This window comes from Myotis myotis, unplaced genomic scaffold, assembly GCF_014108235.1.
Source record: "Myotis myotis isolate mMyoMyo1 unplaced genomic scaffold, mMyoMyo1.p scaffold_m19_p_1, whole genome shotgun sequence".
In the NCBI taxonomy this organism is placed as follows: domain Eukaryota; kingdom Metazoa; phylum Chordata; class Mammalia; order Chiroptera; family Vespertilionidae; genus Myotis; species Myotis myotis.
In genome coordinates, this window is record NW_023416313.1 from 126,879,743 (window position 1) to 126,903,757 (window position 24,015).

Below are 24,015 nucleotides of genomic sequence, written 5' to 3' on the forward strand. Positions count from 1 at the left end.
ATGGAAAGGGACCAGAAAAACCACCTAAGAGAGGATCTACTTCTGTAAGCAGGAAAGAGACATGGGGATAACACAGAGGCAGAGGCAGGAGGTGAACTGGCAATGCAAGATGGGGAGCCCTATTTCTAGAGAAGAGGCAGGAAGCAGACTGACAAACAGTACTGGGGGACAATGTTTAATACAAGTCGACATACACAATTTGAAAGCACTTGGTGGTAATGCATATTGCTGATGACACATCTATATCGATGGCAAGCTCTCTAATGGAAGCTCTTATAAGAGTCTTATAGCAACCTGAGTCCCTTTCCATGCATATACGGACCCAGGTGACCTCTTTGAACTGACATAGGCAACCCTGCCTCCTTCTCTCTTTTTTTAGTCCTCACTTGAAGATGATATGCTTATGAGAGAGAGAGAGAGAGAGAGAGAGAGAGAGAGAGAGAGAGAGAGAGAGAGAGAGAGAGAGAGAGAAATCTATCGGCTGGTTGCCTCTCACATGTGCTCTGATTGGGGATCAAACCCACAGCCTAGGTATGTGCCCTGACCAGAAATTGAGCCTTCAATGTTTTTGGTAAATGGGACAATTCTCCAATCAACTGAGACACCAGGCTGGGGCCCTGCCTCTCTTTTCCACATTCCACTGGTCATCCTACTGGCTCTTTGAGTCCTTCTCTGTTTCCCATTGCTTACTACCCATGGGGCCTTTACTCTTGAGCTCCTTTCTCTCCTACATTTATTTCTTTGGAAGAGCCCACTCATTTTGGTTTAATCTATAATTTCTAAGCGTGTGACTCCATTCCTTAATTTTCATCTTCCCTATGCCAGCTACAGTAACAACAATAATAATAATGATACCAGCAGGTACCTAGGATTTGACAATATTTAAGGAGCTTCCACTTGATCCTCACCAAGCATCAGTCCTGTGATGTGGTCAGGAAAGCTGATATTAATCCCTTTATTTTTTTAAAGGAAATGTAGGTAGAATACATCAGTGATTGCTCAGTATCACATAGTCTTAAGGTGGTGGGACCAGGAGGGGTTACGGTCCCACGGTGGGAGCACACAGGTAAGTGACCATGTTTAAGGCAAATGCTATCCAATATGTTAAACTTGAACCAAAGCAGGAGCAGGAGCAACTTACAGTAGGTCTATAGAATTTGTTCACACTATGGACCTAGGATTTTAACAACATATGAGCCTGTGAAGAGTTTTCTGGCTCATTTTTAAGTTTTCTAAATGCCTTATATATTCAATATTTGAAAAGGCACAGAGATCCTGAATTTGAGATGTAGATATAGTTGTAGGTAAAGAGCTTCTGTTAAAGGATGATTTATAAAAATATGCCATTAACGTAGTACTTATAACTAATTTTATGAGTGGAATATCTGTCTATTTAGTCTTATGACCTTGTATAAAATCTTGCTCTAACCGCAATTAAAAGAGCAAATACTGTTTAATGGTGGACTATTGGTACTAGGTTAACTTTTGCAAAAAACATATTTTTCAGAAAGGAACATGCTTAAAATTCAGTGTGAACCAATCAGTTAATTGCTGTGTTTATTCTGAAGCTTTTATTTTGGAGACCTAGATTGCAAAATGACATGTTTAATGTTAACAACAGGCATTAGAAATTAAGGTTTGTTTCTTTTTATTTCTACTATTTTAGAGTAAAATTGTAGGTAATGTTCCAAACCATCATCAAAAAATGCAGAGCAAACTTGTATGTATATAAACTGTACATAAAAACAAGGCACTATACATGTTGAGGAGATATTAAGGTAGAAAGGTGAACTTGCACAGATTCCATGCCAGGATGTGCACATTTTCTGTTTTAGCACCGGAAGCAGCACTCAGAAGAAGTAAGACCTAATGTAATGCTGAAGAAGACGTTTCTGAACACGGTGAAGATACGTACGTGAAGATACGTATCGGCAGAAGCAACTCCATCTACTTTGACACCTCCCAAAAAATCTTAAAAGTGAATGAATGCATACTGCTTTGTTAAATACATATTTGATTTATATGGTGTTTATATAAATATATATATTTTAGAATCCATAAACTATCAAAATAACACTTTATAAAGAGAACTGCTTAAAACACACCGGCAACACTGAGCTGGAACAGGGGGCAGTGCTGTGCTCTGCTGAAGCGCGCCGCTGAGCTGCACCGCAGATTTTATTAACGTTACCTGCTGAATCGTGGAGAGAGTTCCGAAGAGTTCTCTTAAACATTGACAAAATACACAACTACAGGACTAGTGGTAGAGCTAATAACTTCAGGTTTTGAAATCTCTGATTAAAAAATATTTTTTTAAAATGCCTGTCCAAAAAAATATCCATTTTCCTGGTCCAATGGTATTGAAAGTGACAACAGGTTCCACCAGCATCTCTCCACTCAGAACAGACCTTTGGCTTTCTTCAGGTTCACCTGCTTCCAGGCGGGCAGTGCACTGAATTCCTCTCTTGTCATGTCTAGTGCAAACTGGAAGAATTGAGAGAAATGCCCATGTGCTGAGGAAGAGGCCTCCCGTACCAGCCCAGCATGTGGTTTACCCGCTGGCCTACCTGAAGGAACACTTACCTCAAAGTCCTCATCAGTGAGATAAATCTCCAGCTTTAGAGGGTCAACCCCCTCAGGCAGTGGCCTGGCCAGGAGATCAGCCAGGGGATAAATGGTTTTACAGAGCTTGGCTAACACGTCCTCCACAAGGGTGATCTGATTGGAAACTTCTGTATCCTACAGAAGAGGAGGGGGAAGAGAAACTCTGTGTCCCATATCTCAACATGCTCTATCACGTGCCTGCAGACACACAAGCCTGTCCGATCTGTGTGACAGCCTGGACACCCTCCCTCAGGGAGAAACAGGGCTCTAAAGTGGAAAGAAATTGTTCAAAGCCCCCTAGTTCTACCAAAGGTTCAACAAATCCTGTCTCAGAGCTGCCTCAGAGAAAAGCTTAGGGAATTTTATTTGAGTGAATTATCACATAAGATTATTAAATTTGAAGTCTAAACACCAGAAGCATCCAAAAAATGATGCTTACTGAACAATATTTTAAAATAACTAGCCTTGAAAGGAATCGCACTCCCCCCCCACCCCTCACCCCGCCACTGCAACCCCCAGGCTCTGTTTCAGAATCCACAATAAAAAAAGAAGGGAAGAAAATGCATCTAGAATATGCTGCGGTTGAATCAGGATTTTTTAAAAATAATATATTTATTTTAAAAATATTTTTATTGATTTCAGAGAAGAAGGGTCAGGGAAGGAGAGAGAGAGAAACATCAATGATGAGCGAGAATCACTGATTGGATGCCTCCTGCAGGCCCCCTACCAGGGATTGAGCCCACAACTCAGCATGTGCCCTTGACCGAAATAGAACCTGGGGCCCTTCAGTCCACAGGCCGATGCTCTATCCACTGAGCCAAACCAGCTAGGGCAGGATTTTTTTTTTTAAAAACCACTGGCCAGCAGTGCAGCAGTATCTGGTATAGACTAGTGGTCAAGAGGCTGGTTTCAGAGACAGCCTGAGGCTAAGATCAGGGGCAAGCTGCTTCCTGTTTCTATGCCTCAGTTCCTTCATCGGAAAAATGGGGATAATAGTATGATTAATCTCAACAGACCAGGGGTGGGCAAACTTTTTGACTCGAGGGCCACAATGGGTTCTTAAACTGGACCGGAGGGCCGGAACAAAAGCATGGATGGAGTGTTTGTGTGAACTAATATAAATTCAAAGTAAACATCATTACATAAAAGGGTACGGTCTTTTTTTTTTTTAGTTTTATTCATTTCAAACGGGCTGGATCCGGGGCCGTAGTTTGCCCATGGCTGCAATAGACTGTTGTGGTAATTAAAGGAGAAATCAATGTAAAGTGCTTGGAGCAGTTCCTGCACAGACCAAGCTCTCAGTGAATGTTCATTATTATTACAACTTGCTGACGTGGGAAGCCAACTGCTCACTGGCCAAAAGCCTGCAGCCTGCACAAGGCATTGCACAGTTCCCCACCAGCACCAGTGACTGAGCGTGAATACAAAGAATGGCCATGACTTATGGCCTGGAACTCAGACTGCAGCCACAGTGCTCCTATTCCCTAGAGCAGCCGTGGGCAAACTACGGCCCTCGGAAAAAAGACCGTACCCTTTTATGTAATGATGTTTACTTTGAATTTATATTAGTTATATTAGTTCACACAAACACTCCATCCATGCTTTTGTTTTGGCCCTCCGGTCCAGTTTAAGAACCCATTGTGGCCTTCGAGTCAAAAAGTTTGCCCACCCCTGCCCTAGAGCGTTGAAACTTGGTGGATCGCATAGTTATCTTGAACAGAGCCTTCTCACTATGTCGGACAGCAGGCTGCCTGAGCCCTCCCTGTTTAATGAAGTCCATTTGGCCACAGACAGGGTAGTATTGGCAGTGATGCCTGCACTATGAAAGGCTTCCTCCGTTGTTAAGCAGCAATGAACTTTTCTTGTTTAAATTTATTCAGACCTCCTATAAAATGCACTCATGCCATCCCCGCCCTTCCCGGAAAAACAGTTCTCCTACACAGAAAGAAAACCAAAATAGACCTACCAGCCTATTACCCACCAACCCAAAACACTATTGGAACTGCTGTTGCTAGCAATGTTAAAAACCTCAAAAATTAAGAAATTCAATATAGTTGCAGGAAGCTTCCTTTTTTCTGTGCAGATGGAAATCATAACATTCTGGTTCACAATATGTTTTGGCAACAGAGATTCTGATAAATGCTTCAGGTGCTAATGCCAGGTGGTCTCATAAAAGAATATTAATGAGATAGTGAGCAGTACCTTATCAGGAGTGACCCACAATACATTCATTCACTTAGTTATCTGCATATGTTAATGCATCTCAGAATTATTCTGTATCTCTTTTAATACAAGGTCAATGTCTGAAACACGAGCTTTGTTGGGCCTCATGTGGCCCTTTAGAAGCAACATAGTTTTAGCTAACAGAGTGAAGAGATGCCAGCTTTTATTTGTGGATATTTTTAAAGTAATTAAATTCACCTTTGCTTTTCAGTTTTTTAATTTGAGTACTATGTGTAGAAAATTACCAAAATACTTTAATTGATTTCTCCTTAGGCTTTTCTTCTTCCTAAGCTAATTCTACAAAGACTTGTTAACATGTTGTAAATGGAAAGACATGTTCTCACTTTGAAAATGCAATGGGATGCTTCTCCCCACGGGAAAGTCCACCCACAGTCCACCAGGCAGGGACCCACCCTCCCAGGGCAGGGGTGTGCTCACCACAGTCCACCAGGCAGGGACCCACCCTCTCAGGGAAGGGGTGTGCTCACCATTTCTGTGATCTCAGCAATGTCCTCTCTGTGCTCCCAACTGGGAAACATATTAGTGAACGTCAGGGGCTCCAGACCTGCGTGGATCAGGTAGGACTTGGGCGGCGGCTTCTTGATATTTTTTCCTGTGGTTATACAGAGTGCCAGTGTCAGTTGACCCCAAGTGGGCACAGAGACCTTGTCTTTCTCTGACTTCCCTTGAAACCTTTGCTTATCTGTTTGGATCTCTTGACTTCATGCTTAAAGTCGAAGTTATGAGTATTTCATAACAACACTTGGAAGATGTTTACATAATGTTTGTTTTATGCATACAACTTTGCATAAAATTGCATGTACTCCATCTGACTCTATACTGTCTGAACATGACAAAATGTGTCTGGGTCCTTGGACGGGAGAAAGCCTCTCTCCGTGCTTCTGGGTGGGACTCTCTTCTTCCTGCACTCAGTGTAGTCCTAATGCAGCATCAAGTTCAATGAGAATTAAACAGCTAATGACAGCATTTTATATGCCACTTTAGCTAAAACATTTGGTGGGAAGTTTATTAAGTTATTTGTTACTAAAGAGCTCTTCAAGAACAGAATCCATTGAATACTTAGTGACACGAATCAATAAAACCTTTAAAATTCAGGTAAGAAATTATTGACGTCTTCAGTTTATATAAAAGTCCATAAATTTTACATGGACAGTATAATAAAAAACCATGAATTGACTATAGACCTTTCTTTTTAGCTATTACGCTATAAACAATAATGAATGGTAACAAGGTTGCCATTGGCTTTCCAGCCTGTGGGGGAGCTTTCTACTCCACGACAGTGCGATGTCCTGTGTGGACAGCATCATGACTGAGTGCAGAAGGGTTTTAACCAGTCCAGGGCGTTCCACAATGTAGGTGACCCTGATCAACACAGGGGGCTGGGGGTACAAACACCCCATGTGGATAAAAAAAAATCCACATGTAACTTTTGACTCCCCCAAAACTTAGTTACCCCTTAATATCCACAGGGTATTGGTTCCAGGATGCCCCACAGGTCCCATAATCCATGGATGCTTCAGGCCCCTATTTTAAATAAAATGGTGTAGAACAATGCATGTAGTTGGCATCCTAGGATTTCCAACTATGGATCAAAAATACTTTTTGATCTGCAGTTAGTTAAATTCCTGGATATGAAAACTATGGATTTGGAGGGCCAACTGTATAATTATTGAAAAAAATCTGGGTATAACTGGACTTCGCAGCTCAAATCTTGTTGTTCAAGGGTCAACTGTACAGCCTCTAACCTCCAGGGCAACAAGTTAAATGGCTTATAATATAAAAAAGAAAAACGAAATCTCATTCGTGCTGGCAGTTGAGAATACATGAATCTGAAAATTAATAAGCCTCAAAAGTTAAAGGCAAAGAAAACTGGTTTTATCACTGTCTGCCAGGCTTCATCAAGGCTGCCTGGCACATGCAGAAAGGGAAGGCCTGGTCTGGGACGTGACCAAGTCTGCAGAGAACCAGCTGGGCACTAGCTTCTGAACGGTGCTGGTCACCATCCCCCAGGGGCACCTGGCTGGCCCGCCCCCAGCCCCCTTCCTGCAGACGCCTCACCTCTGCAGTACTGGAGCACGGTCTCCATGGCGCTCTTTCGATCCGAGGCCCAGCGAATGCGGGCGGAACCGGTGATCTTGTTCTCAATGGGCCACCAGCCTTGCCAGAGGTACACCTCATGGTGATTGTCCACAAGAAAAAGCGCTGTGAGGGCGAGGACAGACCAGACTCTCAGAAGCTCCTTCCAGGCCCTTCTTCCCCAGCCTAGCAGGTGCTTCCCTCCAGGCTGCCTCTGTCAGGGGGAGAATCCCCTCGGCTGTGCATCCAGGGGGAGGGGAAAGGGCCTCTAGGCAGAGGTGGCACTGATGGTGCAGGCGCTTTCCTTCCCTCTCCTCCTCTCTCCTCCAGTTCCTTCTCCCTTGGGTCCTCAACTGCAGACCCTACCAGTGGGCCTCTGGGAGTCCATAGGCTGCTAAGAGTGGAAGGGGTAATGCACATGCCACTCAAGGGGTGTTAGTACCGTTTATCTCTTGAGAACATGAACACCTGGAGAGTATTTCATGCTTGCCCTGGGCCTGAGTTCAGCCTGTGTATGACTGCTTCACAGGTGATGTACATTCTTGGTTCTTTTAGAGAGGAATGAGCGCTAAAAATGGTGTTCCTCACTTTTTCTCTTCATCAAACCATCAGCCTGCTCTTACTTCACATGGCATAGGGCCCTCACTTCCTAGGTAAGTTAGCTCTGAGTCCAAGCATACGTTTCAGGATTCTGTAAAAACCATATACTTGAAAAGCCAAGTGGAGATTAGTAACCCATCCTGAGCCAGAGGATGAAGGGGGTGGGGAGCAGCCTCCCTTTTTAAAAGATCCTTGCTAATATATCCCACAGTATGACGTGTATACCCATCAAGCTTTTAACATGGTGACCTGGGCTGCCAGTGGTTCCAGGCTCTTGTTATGGGAGAGGGGAGAAGCCACGAGGCAGGGGCGGCCGACCTTGGGCTGGACTGCAGGGAGGGCAGAGAGGTCTATAAACACAGCCTAGTCTGCAGTGACTGTGACTGTCCCAACCAGAATGAGAGCACAGAGGTCCTGCCTTGAGGTGGTCGTTGAGTAGAAACAAACCTCGGCTTGGGCGAGAGCTATGGCTCTGCTGTGCAGCCTTGGTACGGCGGATACTGTTCTTTGCCTAATTCAACAAATACTCCCAATTTCCTGTCTCTTGGCCACTTGCTTTCCCAGGCTCCCTTGCATCTGGGGTGGCTATGTGACAGAGCTCTAGCCAAAGGGATGTAGGCAGAAGTCTGCTGGGGGCTTCAGGGATAAAAGGGAGAGATGTGGACACAGGGCCCAATACTGCTGTACTCAACCTTCTCCAACAGATGTGTTTGGGCGAGTTAAGTAACCGAGTTTCTTATACATGTGGTGGATACCACTTTTCTTTTGGGGTAGGTGTGAAGATTAAATGAGATGATATAAAAAAAAAGGTTCTAGCAGAGTACCTGGCAAATAAAAACTGCCTAATAAGTGAAAAGGGGAAATGGAAAGGCTTTTTGGAAGGTGTGTCTTCTGCTGCTCCATGACCACTGCCCTCTGGGGGCCGTACCTGGCTGCGGTGCACTATACAGATCTTCCTGCAGGAAGGGCATGGAATTGACCACAGAGGGGGCTCGGGCAGGATACATGAACTCCGTGGCCAAGAAATCCCCAGAAGAACTGCTGAGGATGAACAGGCGGGGTGTGAAGTTAAAATTTCCAGGATCTTGGAAAGAAAAGAGAACAAAGCTAAAGACAAAATATGTACCAAAGTAAATTTCAGAGGGATTGGAGAATTCACGTAAAACACAAAATAATAAAGGAATTAGTATAAAAATAGGTAGGATTAATCTGCACTTGGAGGTGGAGAGGCTGTTTTAATTATAATTGCAAAAGGAGTAATCAAAGGAGAAAAGATTTATGCACTGACAACATAAAAAAAAATATTGCATTGCAAAAATACCCCCAAACCAACAAAGAAAATGAAAAGGCAAGTAAAAATGGAAAATAAGGAAATTTAATATCCTTAGTATACCAAGGAATTTAGTGAAAAGATAAATATCTCAGTGAAAATGTGCAAAAAAGCACAAATAAAACATTCATCAAAGTAGAAATACAAATGGCTGAATAATTCATATAGAAATTGTTTAACAGTACTCCTAATTTACAATAATAAGTGAAAACAATGTTTAGACAACATTTCCCCCATCAATGTTGGCAAAGGTGGGAAAGGCCATGTACTGCGTCCGTGACTGTGCTGGGAAATACACTTTTGTACACTGCTGGTGAATGAACCTTGGCTCAAATGTTCTGTGGGTACACTTGGTGATATGGATATAGCTGAACACAGCAATTTCATATCTAGGACTTTACCTTAACTAGGAATGAATGCAGATCATTATTTTAAAAATTATTTACAACTCTATCTATACTAATAAAAGGGCAATATGTTAATTAGACTGGATAGACAGGACGTCTTCCGGACGTCCTTCCAGACAAAGCCACAGCGGTGGGGGCCGAGGCAGAGGCAATTACGGGCGATGAGGCACGTAGGCAGGCAGTGGAGAGCAGTTAAGGGCAATCAAGCCGGCAGGGGAGAGTGGTTAGGGGCGATCAAGCTGGCAGGGGAGCAGTTAGGGGCATCAGGCAGGCAGGCAGGCAGAGGGGTCAGGGGCGATTAGGCAGGCAGGCAGGCAGAGTGGTTAGGGGTGATCAGGCAGGTAGGCAGGTGAGCAGTTAGGAGCCAGCGGTCCCAGATTACCAGATTAGAGAAGGTGCAGGCCAGGCTGAGGGACACCCCCCTCCCCATGCACGGATTTTGTTCACTGGGCCTCTAGTATTTATATAATAGAGAAAAATTGGAAACCAAATTCAGCTTTCCAACTCTAAGAGCCAGGTTAAGTAGAAAATGTCATATATGTGAGAACATTCATGGTATGCCCTGCAGACATTAAAGTCTAAATATTAACAATTTGGGAAACTGTTCACAATAAACTAAAAAGAGAAACCAGCTTACAAACAATATGTATAATGCTATCCAAATTTATTTATTTTTTTGCTAATCCTCACCTGAGGATATTTTTGCATTGATTTTCAGAGAGAGTGGAAAGTAGGGGGACAGGCAGAGAGAAACTTCAATGTGAGAGAGAAACATCATTTGGCTGCCTCCTGCATGTGCCCCAACTATGACCGGGGATCACGCCTATAACCGAGGTACATGCCCTTGACCAGAATCGAAACCGGGACCCTTCAGTTTGTGGGCCGATGCTCTATCCACTGAGCAAACCAGCTAGGGCTGCTATCTAAATTTTCTTTCTTTCTTTTTTTTTTTTATCCTCACCTGAGGAAATGTTTTTATTGATTTGAGAGAGAGACAGAGAGAGAGAGAGAGAGAGAGACAGAGAGAGAGATCAATGAGAGAGAGAAGAAACGTCATTTTTTGCCTCGGCTACGTGCCCTGACCAGGGATGGGTATGTGTCCTGACTGGGAATCGAAATCACAACTTTTTGGTGTAAGGGACGATGCTCCAACTAACTGAGCCACACCGGCCAGAGCAAATTTTATTAAAAAAAATATATGTACATATAATAGAGAAATGTGAATTCTGGTTATCTTTGAGATGTGATTATAAGTGTCTTATTTTCTTTTTTATTTACTTCTTTGTATTTTCAAACATTCTCCATCAATATTCGTTATGTAAAAATCTACATAAAAATTTATAAAAATTGAGAGGTAGTATAATAGAGGGATTATGTGTACAGTCCATTTTTGTCCAATCTTGGGAAAGTTGATTAACTTCTCTGTCCTTCAGTTTCCTCATCAGAAAAAATGGGAGTGTTTGTTGAGTAGTAAGAATTAAATGTGTTAATGTCTATCAGGTGCTTACAGTGCCTGTATCATCCTAATTGCCTAACAATTATTAGCTTTTCTTCTTATGTTAATCTGCATTTAAGTTGATCTTTACATATTTTGTATTTTTGCATTTAAAACTGACATATTCTCTAAGTTAAACTCCACCCCTCCCCTGCACCATGGAAGCTGGCCACACTGAAAGCATCTTGTTCCATAGGTTCACACGGTCATTGCTCATCTGGTTTCCTGGAACTTTCCTCTCCTCTTCCTCTCAAGTCTCACCTACCTCCAGATCCATGTAAATGCAGTGTCTTTGTGGAGCTGGGTGTGATTTTTCCTGGTAGAAGTAATGTTGTTAAGTTTTTATTCTCAACCTGCTTCACCTGTACCTCTTTCATGACACAGAATTTTTATTTGGCATTATAACTAGTTATACATATTATTTAGCCTTGTTGGGCTGGAGGCCCATGAGGACCTAGCCTAGGTTTAATTCCGTATGCACCGTACAAAGCTCAATAAATATGCATTGCATAAATGAGTGACCAGAGGCTACAGAATGTGGTATTACCTTGAAGCATGCAGTCGTAGGCTTTCCTGTCTCTCCTTCCTAATGCGTCCCAGAATCCCAGAGGCTCGGAGCCTTCCTCACACTCGTGTATTATCACTTTGCTGCTACTATGCAGTCCTGCTTCCAGGGGGCATCTGTATGAAGACCAATCATTTTTATTAAGCTTTGGAAGTACTGGCAGCACAAAATTATTCAAGATTAAATCTATAGGTGAGTTCACCATTCCTCTTCTACTTTCTAACTAAATCAATTCTTACAAATAAATAAAAACATGCTCTGTGGGGTAGGGATTGGCGTGGTCCTTAGAGAGGAATGTACAATTACATATAATTTGTAATGTATAGAATATACATTTCTATATGTAATATACATATTTCCTATTCCTGGTCTTCTCCTGCGGGAACATAAGCTTCATGGGGACAGAACTTGGATTTACTCACTGGCAAGTCCCTAGTCCCTAAACCTCTGCTTGGCACCAAGTAGGTGCTTAAGAACTGTTGAATGAATGCGGGGATGAGTTCTTTGTTCTTTTGTTGTTGTTTTTTCAGAGGTCCAAGTAAAGAATCTGATGGGCCATGAATGCCTTCAGATACCTAACAGAATGTCATTTATCATCCCTCCCCACTCGCTGGCCTTCAGGATGGTGTTTTGAGATGAAACATCTTGCTTCACAGCCATCTGCCTGTTGAAGGTTCACTTGCCCTCCTTCTCCTCTCCTCCCTCTCCGTGTACTGGTGGGTTTTAGAGCAGTCACAGGGAAAGCAGGCCCACAAGTTTTGATGCCCAGAGAATGGATTTTACCAAACTGCACTTCAGTGGTATGTTTTGACCTTGGGAAATTCCTCATTTTTACTGTATAGATCAGTGGTTCTCAACCTTCCTAATGCCACGACCCTTTAATACAGTTCCTCATGTTGTGGTGACCCCCAACCATAAAATTATTTTTGTTGCTACTTCATAACTGTAATTTTGCTACTGTTATGAATCGTAATGCAAATATCTGATATGCAGGATGTATTTTCATTGTTACAAATTGAACATAATTAAAGCATAGTGATTAATCACAAAAACAATATGTAATTATATATGTGTTTTCTGATGGTCTTAGGCGACCCCTGTGAAAGGGTCATTCGATCCCCAAAGGGGTCGCGACCCACAGGTTGAGAACCGCTGGTATAGATGTTACAAGGTCCTCCAAGTTCTCACCGAGGAAACGCTGGGCATCTCCTGAAGGACTGGGGGACACTGGATTTCTCTGTCAGGTTGCAATGTCCGTGCTGCATGAGCTGCTAGGAAGCGCAGAGCCCCCGAAACAGCCTGCCTCTAGACAGGTGACAGGCTGGTACAGCCCCCCGGAGGTCCTCACTTAATGCTGTGGCACAGTGTGTTTTCTCTGTATAAGTAGTCAATGCCGGTACCTGCCTGGGAGAGGAATAAAAGCCTCCACCTGGTGGGCTGTGTCTGAGAACTGCCTCAGGGATCCAATAACTCACTGTTCGGAGGCTGCCTTCCAGAATGCAGAAATACAGTCTTTCTCTAAAGAAGAACATCTTACACCAAACTCTTCATCAGCTAAGTGCTTTTTAACATTCCACTGTTCTGACATAATTAAAACCCTGAACTTCTAAAAGATATTTGAAATTTGCTCTGTTTAAGTAACATAGGACTTTAGGCTTATAATTCAACAGCTGAGTCACACCTATAAAGAAATGAAAGTGCTTGTTGAGGTCTTTTTCATCACCCCTCACTCTGCCTTTTATTGAGGCAGATAAAACCTCAAAAAGTGGGAGAAGCCCTCAGGTTGAAGGTTTTGGCCGAGATGCATCAGATCCACCTGGAATGTTAGAACCTGACAATGGTCATAACCACCTTTAGTGAAGTCACTGAAAACACACTGGGATGTCCACTAGGAATCCAGGGAACCCGCTGGCCTTAGGCTGTGAGTCCCATAGGCAACCCCTTCCAAAAGAGGCCCTCACACCCACAACACTCACTGTTCTTTGATTTTATTTGCTGCAGTCCTTCCGACCTCCTTCGTGTGGGCTTGGGCTTTGCATCCATGCCACAGGTAAATGAGGGCTTTAGTTACGTTGAGAACAACCATGGACGTCCTGGACCTCAAGCTACTACAGTGACAGGCCACTTCCAGCAAATTTCCTTCCATGGGCACTTCTCCTCGCACACAGTACAGCCTCCACTCACCTGTAGGGGGCACCAGCGGCACAGGGTTAGGAGGTATGCTGCACAGGAAGACTGGGCCCTCAGGGCCATCCTCAGCAGTCAACAGCAATGCAGTGGTCGGCAAACTCTGTCTTTCGAGCCACATGCGGCTCTTTGGCCCCTTGAGTGTGGCTCTTCCACAAAATACCGACTTCTGCGAATGGGCCATTAAGTTTCAATCACACTGTACATGTGCGCCCGCACGTGGTATTTTGTGGAAGAGCCACACTCAAGGGGCCAAAGAGCCGCATATGGCTTGCAAGCCGCAGTTTGCCGACCACTGAGGCTGAGGCCATGGGCCATCTTACTGCCAATCCAGAACACAATTCCTTTTGGAGTTAGGAATAGGTTGTCAAAAGTTTACGATGCAGAGATACCATTTTTACAAAATTTATAAATGCCTAGGTAAGTCGCAGAATAGGCATATATAAAAAACCTCTAAAGCTAAGGGTTTTTTTGGAGGGTTTTCTTTTTTTGGGTGCTGGCCAATAAAAATTTCATAATTTATAATAGACAATCCACTGATTTTTTTCTTTTTTTAAAGAGTCACTGTGAGGATTTCGTTTAAGGTAATCTTGTAGCCTCCAGCATACATGGGGGTTGGGAGGATGAGATCCCCTATAAAGCTGCTTTATGAGCCAGACATTAGGCGGCTTTCGGTGGGAAAGCCATGGCCATATGAAGAGAGACCTACTCTAAACACCCGCGCCTATAAAAACACTTTCCAGGAAAGGAAAAAAAATCTAATTTGAACAGTAAAAGTGACTCACTTTGCGCATTTTCTTCCTCCTCTTCCCGTCTTCCGGAGTGCACCACCATCCCCCCTTGGAAACACTGCAGGAAACAGGGGGGCTCCTTTCCCTGGAGGACCTGGACCTTCCAAGTTAAGAACATTAACATAAGTAACCTGCACTGGTTTTCCAAAGGCATAAAAATTATACACCCTATTGCAGAAAACGTCAAAAAAAATACAAGAAACGGGAACAAAAGCCAGTTACAATACTATTATCTAAAGATAACCACTATTAAAAATCTAGTGTATAACTTTACTTTCAAAGTATTTTTCAGGTATGTATTTTTTCCAAACAAAAATATGATTGTTGTTTCATGTTGCTTTCTACCCTGATTTTTTTCACTTAAAGTTTGTCTGTTACTGAATATTTTTTAAACATGAATTTTGATATATAAATGGTATTTTGTGGTATAGATGTAACACGATTGATTTAAACACATTTTTAACAAAGTACACCACTGAGCAATGACGATGACTAATCACCAACTTAGTAACCCTGGGGGAAAGAACTGTCTCTTTTGTAACATTTGCGAGAGTCTGATCAGAGCCTTTGTCCACCAGCCACGGCCTCCCCTGGCCGGGTGACGCACTCTCTTCCATCAGGTGTTAGCTGCACCATAATAACGTCAGGGCTGAGTCAACCCACGCTTACTTTGGCAAGACGTTTTCCCTTAAAGAGGAAAGTGTTTATTGAGGCTGGCAGTCGGGGAACATTGAAGGTAGGAAGCATTTCTCACCATGAGTTAATTTGTCAACCTCAGGGCCCATTTTGCATAATTAAATGCCATTTTGTGGCAGTGTTTTATATGCCTAAAGTGATTTTCCATCTGTTGGATTGATAAAAAAATGAAATGCTTCAACCAGATAGATTAAAACTCAAAACTCTAAAGATGATTTTGAGGGCATTCATTCATGGCCTTTACAAAAAAAAAAAAAAAAGGCAGTTGAAATTACTCATTACGAATAGATGAAAATGCAATGGTCACTAACGACTATGGGTAAAATATAGTCCACAGCAGAAGAGGATTGGATCTCAGGAATCTAGAAGGCTAAGTGAGTAGTGCTCTGTTTCTGGAGAAAATGCCTCCGTTATCCCTCCTCCTGCTATTGTTCACTGTTCACCCAAGATAGTAAAAATATCTGCACTGAGAGCCAGCTCTTAATTGCTGGTATTGAAGGAGGGAACCTGAGGCACAGGTAATCCAAACCCTAAAAAGAATGCTTACAAATCCTTGGTTTTCAGTAGTAGTAGAATCTGCTTGTTGTTAAGCTGGCTCTGGGCTATAATGGGGAGGAAGACCAGGACAGATATAGTCTCTTTCAAGCTTGTGGGGAAAGACAGATAATAAATAAGTCAACAAAACAACCATGTAGTTTTACATAGTAGTAAGTGCTATGAGAAAAATAGCACATTGGAACTTAAACCTGAATCATACGAGCTAAGAGCATAAACCTGAATAATATGGCCTAAGAGTTACATACAGACCCAGGGGTAAGAGTGCACAGGCCCTGGGTGGGTAGGAAGAGGTGTTGAGGAGCAGCAAGAAGACTGGAGCAGTAGGGACTTGTGCAAGAACAGGGAAGGTTGGAGAGAGATGTGCAGGGCTGCCCACGAGGGTGCTGGGAGACCACGGCAGGCTGCTGAGAATGTAGGCCATGGGTTGGAGAGCCAGGGGTGATGCAATCTGGCCTGGTCTAGAAAAACCACTCGAGCTAGTCTAAGGAATGCAGATGTTGGAAATATTAATTTTTACATTAATCTCTGATATCTCCTTAGGGTGCATTTGTGTAAGTGGAATAACTGATTAAAGCTTAAGAACATTTAAGGTTCTTTGAGCCAAAACTGTTTTTCAGGATGGCTGCTTCCAGTTACACTTCCAGCAGAAGCATGCAAGGTCCTCATCCCATGGAGCCCTTGCCAGCCCCGATCCAGACTTTAAGAAAATCTCTACCAAGTTTAGAAATGGAAAATAGCATCTTTTTACTTTATTATGTCCCTTTCCTTGATGATTAGTTAGGTGGAAACTTTAAAAAAACATTTATGAGCCTTTTGTCCTTGTTTTGTGGATTTGCTGCTATGTAAAACTACATGGCTGTTTCGTTGACTTGTTTATTATCTGTCTGTCCCCACAAACTTGAAAGAAACCATATCTGTCCTGGTCTTCCTCACCATTATAGCCCAGAGCCAGCTTAATAACGGACAGTTACTACTACTGAAAACCAAGGCTTTGTAAACATCTGCTATTTGCAGGTACATTTTGTTGAAGACCATGTTACAACAGGTGGGCCTTCCTGGCCCAGTGGTGGGGGGAGAAAAATGAGGTGCAGCCTGAAGTCTGGAGCAGCCGGACCAGGACTCAAAGTGTGTTGGGTGAGTTGTCTTTGTTCATTAGAATCGGGTCCTTAGGGGACCAGGCGACACATGCTGGGCCAGCTCTCTCATTTCTGGTGCAGCATTCTCCAGGACGTACCTGCGCACCCCTTTCTTCATCCAGCTCCACTGTCATTAGAGCTGACGTGCCCTTCTCACTCACAGTCGACTGCCGGCCTTGCCAGAAGAAGTAGACGCACTTCTCTTTGCCAGCCACCCTTATGGAGTGCTCTCCCTTCTGTCGGTTCCCCACTGCAAACACAGAACAATAGAGGGCAGGGTGAGCAGCTGATAAGACAAAAGAAGGGCAAGTGCATGGCTCTCTTCTCAGGCTCTCTGAGGAAAAACAGGAGAGAAATAGCTTTTGGGCGCCAAAGCTGAGGAGAAATCATTCATCACTGGAGGGAAAGTAAAGCATACTGCGGGACAAGAGAAAAACCACCTCTGCCAGCTAACTGACCCTTCAGCTGAGGGAAGTGATCTTGATGCCCTAAGACAACACCTGTCACACTAGAGCAGTGGTTCTCAACCTTCTGGCCCTTTAAATACAGTTCCTCATGTTGTGACCCAACCATAAAATTATTTTCGTTGCTACTTTATAACTGTAATGTTGCTACTGTTATGAATCGTTATGTAAATATCTGATATGCAGGATGGTCTTAGGTGACCCCTGTGAAAGGGTCGTTCGACCGCCAAAGGGGTCGCGACCCACAGGTTGAGAACGCTGTCTTAGAGGAAGGTGGCAGACACGCCCAGGGCGACAGAGGAAGCGGTGACTACACAGCAGGATCTTCAGCTCCCAAAGACGCAGGCGCAATTTCCAAATTATACCGCTCTTTGGTGGTAGAGAAAAATTTGCTGGTAGAGAAAAGATACTGAAAACAACAACTGGGCCAGCTTTAAGCACAAAGGAAAAAATTTAGTCTGTTAACACTATTCTAGTGGGGGAAAAACACTTTGATGTCTCGAAGTTCTGTCAGAAATAGAAGCGATGAATTGCTGACATATCACTTTCATCAAATAATCTGGGATTTAAATATCTGTCACCGGGGCTGTAGCCAGGATTAAGTGCTGGTTATCCTTACTGTCCGGCGCCTCGCAGGCATTCGCTACCTATTAGCAGCCCACAGAGGGCAGATCTCACTGAAGAACAGTCACGGAAAGTTCATTGGCCAAGTGGTGGTTCTGGACAGTATTTCAGACCTCAAAGCCGCTCCCTTTAGGAACAGACCTCACTCTAGACTCTCCTCATTCATTTGCTCAGCAAATATTTACTGAGCACCTACTATGTGCCAGGGAACTCTAGGATTCTGGGGCTACAAAGATGAGCAGGATAGACACCTTCCTTGCTTTTTTTGTTCTACTAAATAGATGAGCAAGATACTTTGAGACAGTGGTAGCGATGAGGAAAACAGGCAGGACCAGGGTGAATGCTAACGGGACTGCCTGTGGAAGGAAGGCCTTTCAGCAGAGGTGGGTGAGTGGAGGCCTGAATGATGATGACCTAGAAGGTAGAGCCTTTTAGGCTGAGTAAGGTCAGGACACCAAACTCTTTACTAAATGCCCAGTGGCCTAGTAAGTGGGCTCAGCAATGGGAAGATGCCAGTGGTTTTAACACCCATTAAAAATTAATGATAGTAACTGTACTCTCTGCTCTATATTACCTTAATTTTTCTCAGCTCCAATCCCATTTACTAAATCACAGGTGTCCTGAGGTTTGAAGATAAGAAAAAAACTTATTTAAGATGTTAAGAGGTCAGAAGCCATATTTATTTATTTTGTTTTTTGGCCTGTTAGCAAAGTACTCTATAACAGTTCATAAATGATTGTAATTCTTAAAGTATTTTGACTAAGCACTATCTTCAGTGCCATCTACTATACACCTGAACTGGTCAAGCCTGTGTATTTTTAGTGGGAAAGTGAAATAGCAGCCATCAATGAACAGGTTATAAATGTCCACAATTAAGTTGGAAGGCACTTGATTGAAATTTATGCTGATTTAGATAGGAATAAAGGTTTGCCTTTGATTAGCAACCTTCAGTGTAGTGAAATTTAGTTATGTTAACCAGATTATAGGGAAAAGATATGCTTACAATAGATCACAGCAGTTGTTACCTATCTTGGGATTTGTTAGCACTTGAGTACATTGTGTAAGTATATAGCAGTCATGCTCAATAACCACTGCTTGCACCCTAACATTCTAAAATGGACTTGAGTGTATGAACCTAAAATAGAATTGTATTTTATAAAACAGATTTTTCACTAATTTTTCTTGCAACTTTCTTCAACATATTCAAATGTAATCCTATATAAAACTTAATTTTTAACTCATTTATTTATTAATTTTAGCAAAGGAAAGATTGAGCTGAGCTTTTATTAGTAAGAACTTCTGAACTACAATCATCATAGCCATCAAATGCCTAATCTAAAGTGTTAATGTCATCAAAAGACTTTCCAGAGTAAGTTCGTTAGCAGCAGTTGTATTTAGGAGAAATAGAAAACTGAGGTATGAACTCTCATGGTCAAGGGTCTAGAGCAGAACCCCCTTACTGATTGCTACTTATAGGAACCCGACCTGTATCACGCTCCATGTGGCCTGACCCAACATCACTGGGTACCTCAAACAGCTTGTTTCCTGACCTTTGGGGGCAAGAGCCATGCCCTGTAGCTCCTGAGGTGGTCATTAGGGCAGGATACTGACCCACCGAGGCTTTGAGGCTCCCTCTGTGGGCCCCAAGGAGCTGGACACTCTGTGCGCCTGTGCTGGGTGGCCAGTGTTCAGCAAGATGACTGTACTGCTTCTTTCTGCTGAGCATGCCCCAGAACATCCTGAGCTCTGAGTTCAGTCCTGTTTGCAGGTGCAGTCCTTGTGGGATAGGATTGATGAGGAGCTGGACTAGCAGTCACCAAGGGGCCAGTGCTTCTAGGAGGACCACATGTGACTGCAAATGCCAGTGGTCTATGCTTTTCGGCTTTCAGAGGGACTGTCTGAAATCTGAATGCTCCCCGCTCTAACTTAATTCTTTGAAGCTGGACTTCTTCAAAGTTATAACTTTGCTCATAAAGATACTGCTGGATCTGGCTGTGAGAGGAACACATTGTCTATTCGGAAGTAATACAGAAAGTATTTGCCTGGCTCAAATCATTATTTCTTAGGGGCCTCCAAGTAAATAGTCTATGAAGACCTCAAATATTACATTTATTTTGTTAATTTATTTTCATCTCATTTTATTCTATTCATTCATTTACTTGCTATTATTTTTTTATAACCAACAGTTCACGTAAGAAAATGGCTCAATTTAACACTGTAGAGTCCCTTGGTCTCCTTTTATAAAACAAGTGAACAGTTCCCCTTGTATTTTAAGAACAAGAACTACGTATGTCTTCAAAGATTATTCCTTAAAGTGCCCTGTTCCACACCCAGAGCTGAGTAGTTTCTTCCCCACTAAATTCCCTCTTATTGTTTTTACTAGAGGCCCAGTGCACAAAAATTTGTGCACTCGGGGGGGCGGGGGGGAGTCCCCTCAGCCCGGCCTGCGCCCATTTGCAGTCCAGGACCCCTTGGGGGATGTCCACCTGTTGACTTAGGCTCACTCCCCGGGGGGTCAGGCCTAAGCTTGCAGTCAGACATCCTTCTGGCAGCCAGGGAGCCCTTGGGGGATGTCTGACTAAAGGCTTAGGCCCCCAAGGGATTGGGCCTAAACTGTTAGTTGGACATTCTTAGTGCTGCCACGGAGGCGGGAGAGGCTCCTGCCACCACCTCTGCACTGCCCAGCCATGAGCCAGCTTCTGGCTGAGGGGCACTCCCCATATGGAAGTGCACTGACCACCAGGGGGCAGCTCCTGCATTGAACGTCTGCCCCCTCATGGCCAGTGCGCATCATAGCAACCGGCCATTCTGCTGTTCAGTCAATTTTCATATTAGCCTTTTATTATTATTATATAGGATGGCTGGCCAGCAGCACAGGTTATCACTTCAGTTTGCCAATTCTGCATAGTGACTCATGGGAGTTGCTGTTGTTTTGGGTAAATTGACGTTATCTCATCTTCATGTCAAAGGTAGTAATTATGCCTTGCTGCTGAGAATGTCAAAGATGATTATTTCCTGCAAGGCACATGCTAAACATTATACATACCAGACTATAATATTCTATGAGTTGGGTGTTATAATCTCTATTTTCCGGTGAGAAAACCGAGGCTCAGAGAGGTAAAGCAACTTTACCCAACTTGCAGAGCTGGTATGGAGGGCCTGAGAGAAGATTCAGACCCAAGCCATATGGCTCCAGGGCCCGTGACCTTCCCTCTAAGTGACAGGGCCTCCTTATGAAAGGGAACATGGTTTCAGTGCCCAGCTCCGCTCTCTCCTAGCTGTGTGACTCCAGGTGAGTTACTTAATTTTGGTGTCCTGCTCCTTATCTGAAAAATGAGCACAAGGACAGAACACATCTCATGGACTCGCTGTGCTCAGCTGGAGCCTAAGGTAAAGCCCCAGTGTGTACCTGTGTGCTGTGTGGCCCCAGGACCTGCAGCCCAGCGCTGGGCACAACCCTGCACAGCCTCCTGCCCCACCTTCCCACTGTGGGCAGTTGCCATCTCAGGGGACCGAGCTCTCCACCTTAGCATGAACTAGTTGCCTCTCCCTGTCTGCGCCCCATTGTCACTTATAATATACTCGAGGTCCCGTGCACGAATTCGTGCATGGGTGGGGTGTGGGAAGTCATCCATTGTCTTCTCTATCAGAGGGGTATGGACAAGGATCCTGGAAGGTTGGTGACCCTTGAAGCCCTGGCGGGCTGTGCACCCACTGTTAGTCCAGACAATGGTAGCTGAAGCAACTTCCCCATTTATTATGTAATTCCTTGCTGATGGGCTAGTCTGCCTGTTACTGGAAATTGCCTGCCTAAGGGCTCCGCTATGGGTGTATCCCAAACCAATAAAAGGTTGGCAAGGCCTGAGCACCAGTGGAAGTCCTTCCCCTTGAGTTGGACTTACCCGCCTGGCCCCCCAATATTTACAAAATATCTCTTGTCTCTTCTCTTTCATTTGTGTGCGGCTCCTCTTCCAGATCCTGAACCCTGAACCACGCGGGACGTGGGGGGAACAAACATTTACAACAGTGGGGTCCCTTGGCTTGGCTGGCGATTGGGGCTGATTGGAGCCATCTTACCCAGTCCCGATGGGGCTGATCTGGGCCGGCCGGCGGGACCATGGGTGGTTGGCTGTGGGAGTGCACTGACCACCAGGGGGCAGTTGTTTGGTCGTAACAGTCACTTAGGCATATATATATATATATATATATATGTGTGTGTGTGTGTATATATGTGGCTATATATATATATATATAGACTAGAGACCAGGTATATAAAATTTGTGCATGGGGGGGTGGGAAGGGAGGTGTCCCTCAGCCCGGTCTTCACCCTCTCGCAATCCGGGACCCCTCAGGGGATGTCTGATGGCCAGTTTAGGCCTGATCCTGGCCTAAACTGGCAGTAGGACATCCCTCTTACAATCCAGGACTGCTGGTTCCTAACCGCTTGCCTGCCTGCCTGCCTGCCTGCCTGATCACCCCTAACCACCTCTGTTTTGGCCCCCACACCCAGGACCCAAACTTCCCTCTTCTGGCTGGCCTCAGGAAACTGGGACCCGGGCTTCCCTCCCTCTGGCCAGCTGTGGGCACCTGGACTCAGGCCGGCTTCACCCAGGCCAGCCTACAGGCATCCGGGACCTGGGCTGGCTTTGCCTGGGCTTGCTGCAGGCACCCGGGACCTGGGCGGGCTTTGCCTGGGCTGGCTGCAGGCACCTGGGACCCGGGCGGGCACCCAGAACCCTGGGCAGTGCTGCCTGGGTGGGCCGCAGGCACCTAGGACCCGGGTGGCGCTGCCCAGGTCCCAGCTTTGTCAGGAATGACGTCTGGAAGATGTATGGTCTATCTGGTCTAATTAGCATATTACCCTTTTATTAGTATAGATACCTCTTAAAGGCAGGGTCTGAATTACTGATTTGTTCCCTATAAAGTCTCTAATACACAGTAAATGCTGTGCAGTTGATTTAAAGCTTTATTTTTGATAAATTAAGAAATCAAATGGTTCTAAGTCTACAGGTGTTTAATCAGCAAACCATGTGGAGACAAAGGGGACCCTCTGTAAGGAGGTGAATCAATTCTTCTGTCGTTGAATCTCGAAATCAGAGTTGTGACATAAACTCCCTGCTAAGCAGGTAGGGAGGATGGACACTGAGCATAACATGGATAAGGATACTTTTTGGCAAAGAAAAGGTATTCTTTCTCCAGAGTCCACTCACTGTCCTTCCTCAGAAATAGCTTCTTTCATTTTTAATACATTATTTTTGTGCATGTATTTGCTAGGATGTTACACCATTTGGTTTCAGTTCTAAATCATCTACATATGCTTTACTTAACTACTTTAAGCAGCATCCAATCCACATGTCAAATGTCATCTGGAGGCAAATGATCACTTGGCTAGAAAACCTCTGGGGACAGGGCAGGGGAGGGAATGAAGTTCCTGGAAAAATCCCAACATGCAAGTTTCTTCTCTGTAAGGAAAAGTCCCAGATGTTAGCAGTACTGGGCTGTTAGGAATTCATCTACAGGTTTACTAAGTGGTTCTCAAAGCAAATGAGTATGCTGGCGCGCTGCACCCACGTAGCCAGCATGAGACATGGCGCACAGGAGTCGGGCTCCAGCAGCCCTGCGGCTCCCAGCCTCGGTGTGGGGGCTGGGCCCGTCTCAGCTTGAAGAAAACGTAAGTCACTAACCTGCAGTGCTCACCATGTACTTCCACTTGACCACATAGGCGTCCCCTTCGTGGAACTGCCCAATGCTCTGTTTGGGGAGCCTGCTATAGTCGAATTCGAGGATATGCCAGACATCCACTGAGACACTGGCAATCTCAAAGTGCCTGCGGTCATCCCCTTCCACTAGGCCATAGCCACGGCCGACATTCACCCCGTCCAGCACAGTGCCAGCTGTCGTCTGGGGCACTGGCACCATCCGGGTCACATCGTATGGCTTGACTTCAGCCCTAGGATCTTCCTACAGGGAACATAAAATGTTTGATCAGTTACCTATTTTTCCAGCCATTCTGTCTCACACTCCATGCTGCTTCACTGTCAACCAGGTAGTGTAGGAGCACAGCTTTCACACTGTGTCCCAGGGCACTGAACTGCAATAGGGAAAGGCTGAATTTATGGGAAAGACTTGGGGAGGCCTGAATATCTACCCCACCACAGTGAGCGGGACATCCATAAACCCAAAGGTGCAAACAAGGCTATTTTCACTCTTTGACTTGGAATATAGTAGGAAACTGGTT

At 44.4% G+C, this 24,015-nt stretch overlaps 1 protein-coding gene across 21 annotated transcripts in view; it reads right to left on the bottom strand.

The window, feature by feature from the left end:
- Nucleotides 1-1,556: 1,556 nt before the first annotated feature.
- Nucleotides 1,557-24,015, bottom strand: part of SVIL (supervillin) — a 270,513-nt gene continuing 248,054 nt past the window's right edge. For all 21 annotated transcript variants that reach the window (XM_036351637.1, XM_036351645.1, XM_036351617.1 and 18 more), the window contains 10 exons: nucleotides 23,462-23,738; nucleotides 16,788-16,939; nucleotides 14,294-14,399; nucleotides 13,298-13,505; nucleotides 11,304-11,437; nucleotides 8,453-8,608; nucleotides 6,907-7,050; nucleotides 5,316-5,440; nucleotides 2,584-2,739; nucleotides 1,557-2,484 (listed from right to left, as the gene is read on the bottom strand). In XM_036351637.1, coding sequence (XP_036207530.1) covers nucleotides 2,398-2,484; nucleotides 2,584-2,739; nucleotides 5,316-5,440; nucleotides 6,907-7,050; nucleotides 8,453-8,608; nucleotides 11,304-11,437; nucleotides 13,298-13,505; nucleotides 14,294-14,399; nucleotides 16,788-16,939; nucleotides 23,462-23,738 — 1,545 coding nt within the window. In that variant the 3' untranslated portion in view covers nucleotides 1,557-2,397. The remainder of the gene's footprint in view (nucleotides 2,485-2,583; nucleotides 2,740-5,315; nucleotides 5,441-6,906; nucleotides 7,051-8,452; nucleotides 8,609-11,303; nucleotides 11,438-13,297; nucleotides 13,506-14,293; nucleotides 14,400-16,787; nucleotides 16,940-23,461; nucleotides 23,739-24,015) is intronic.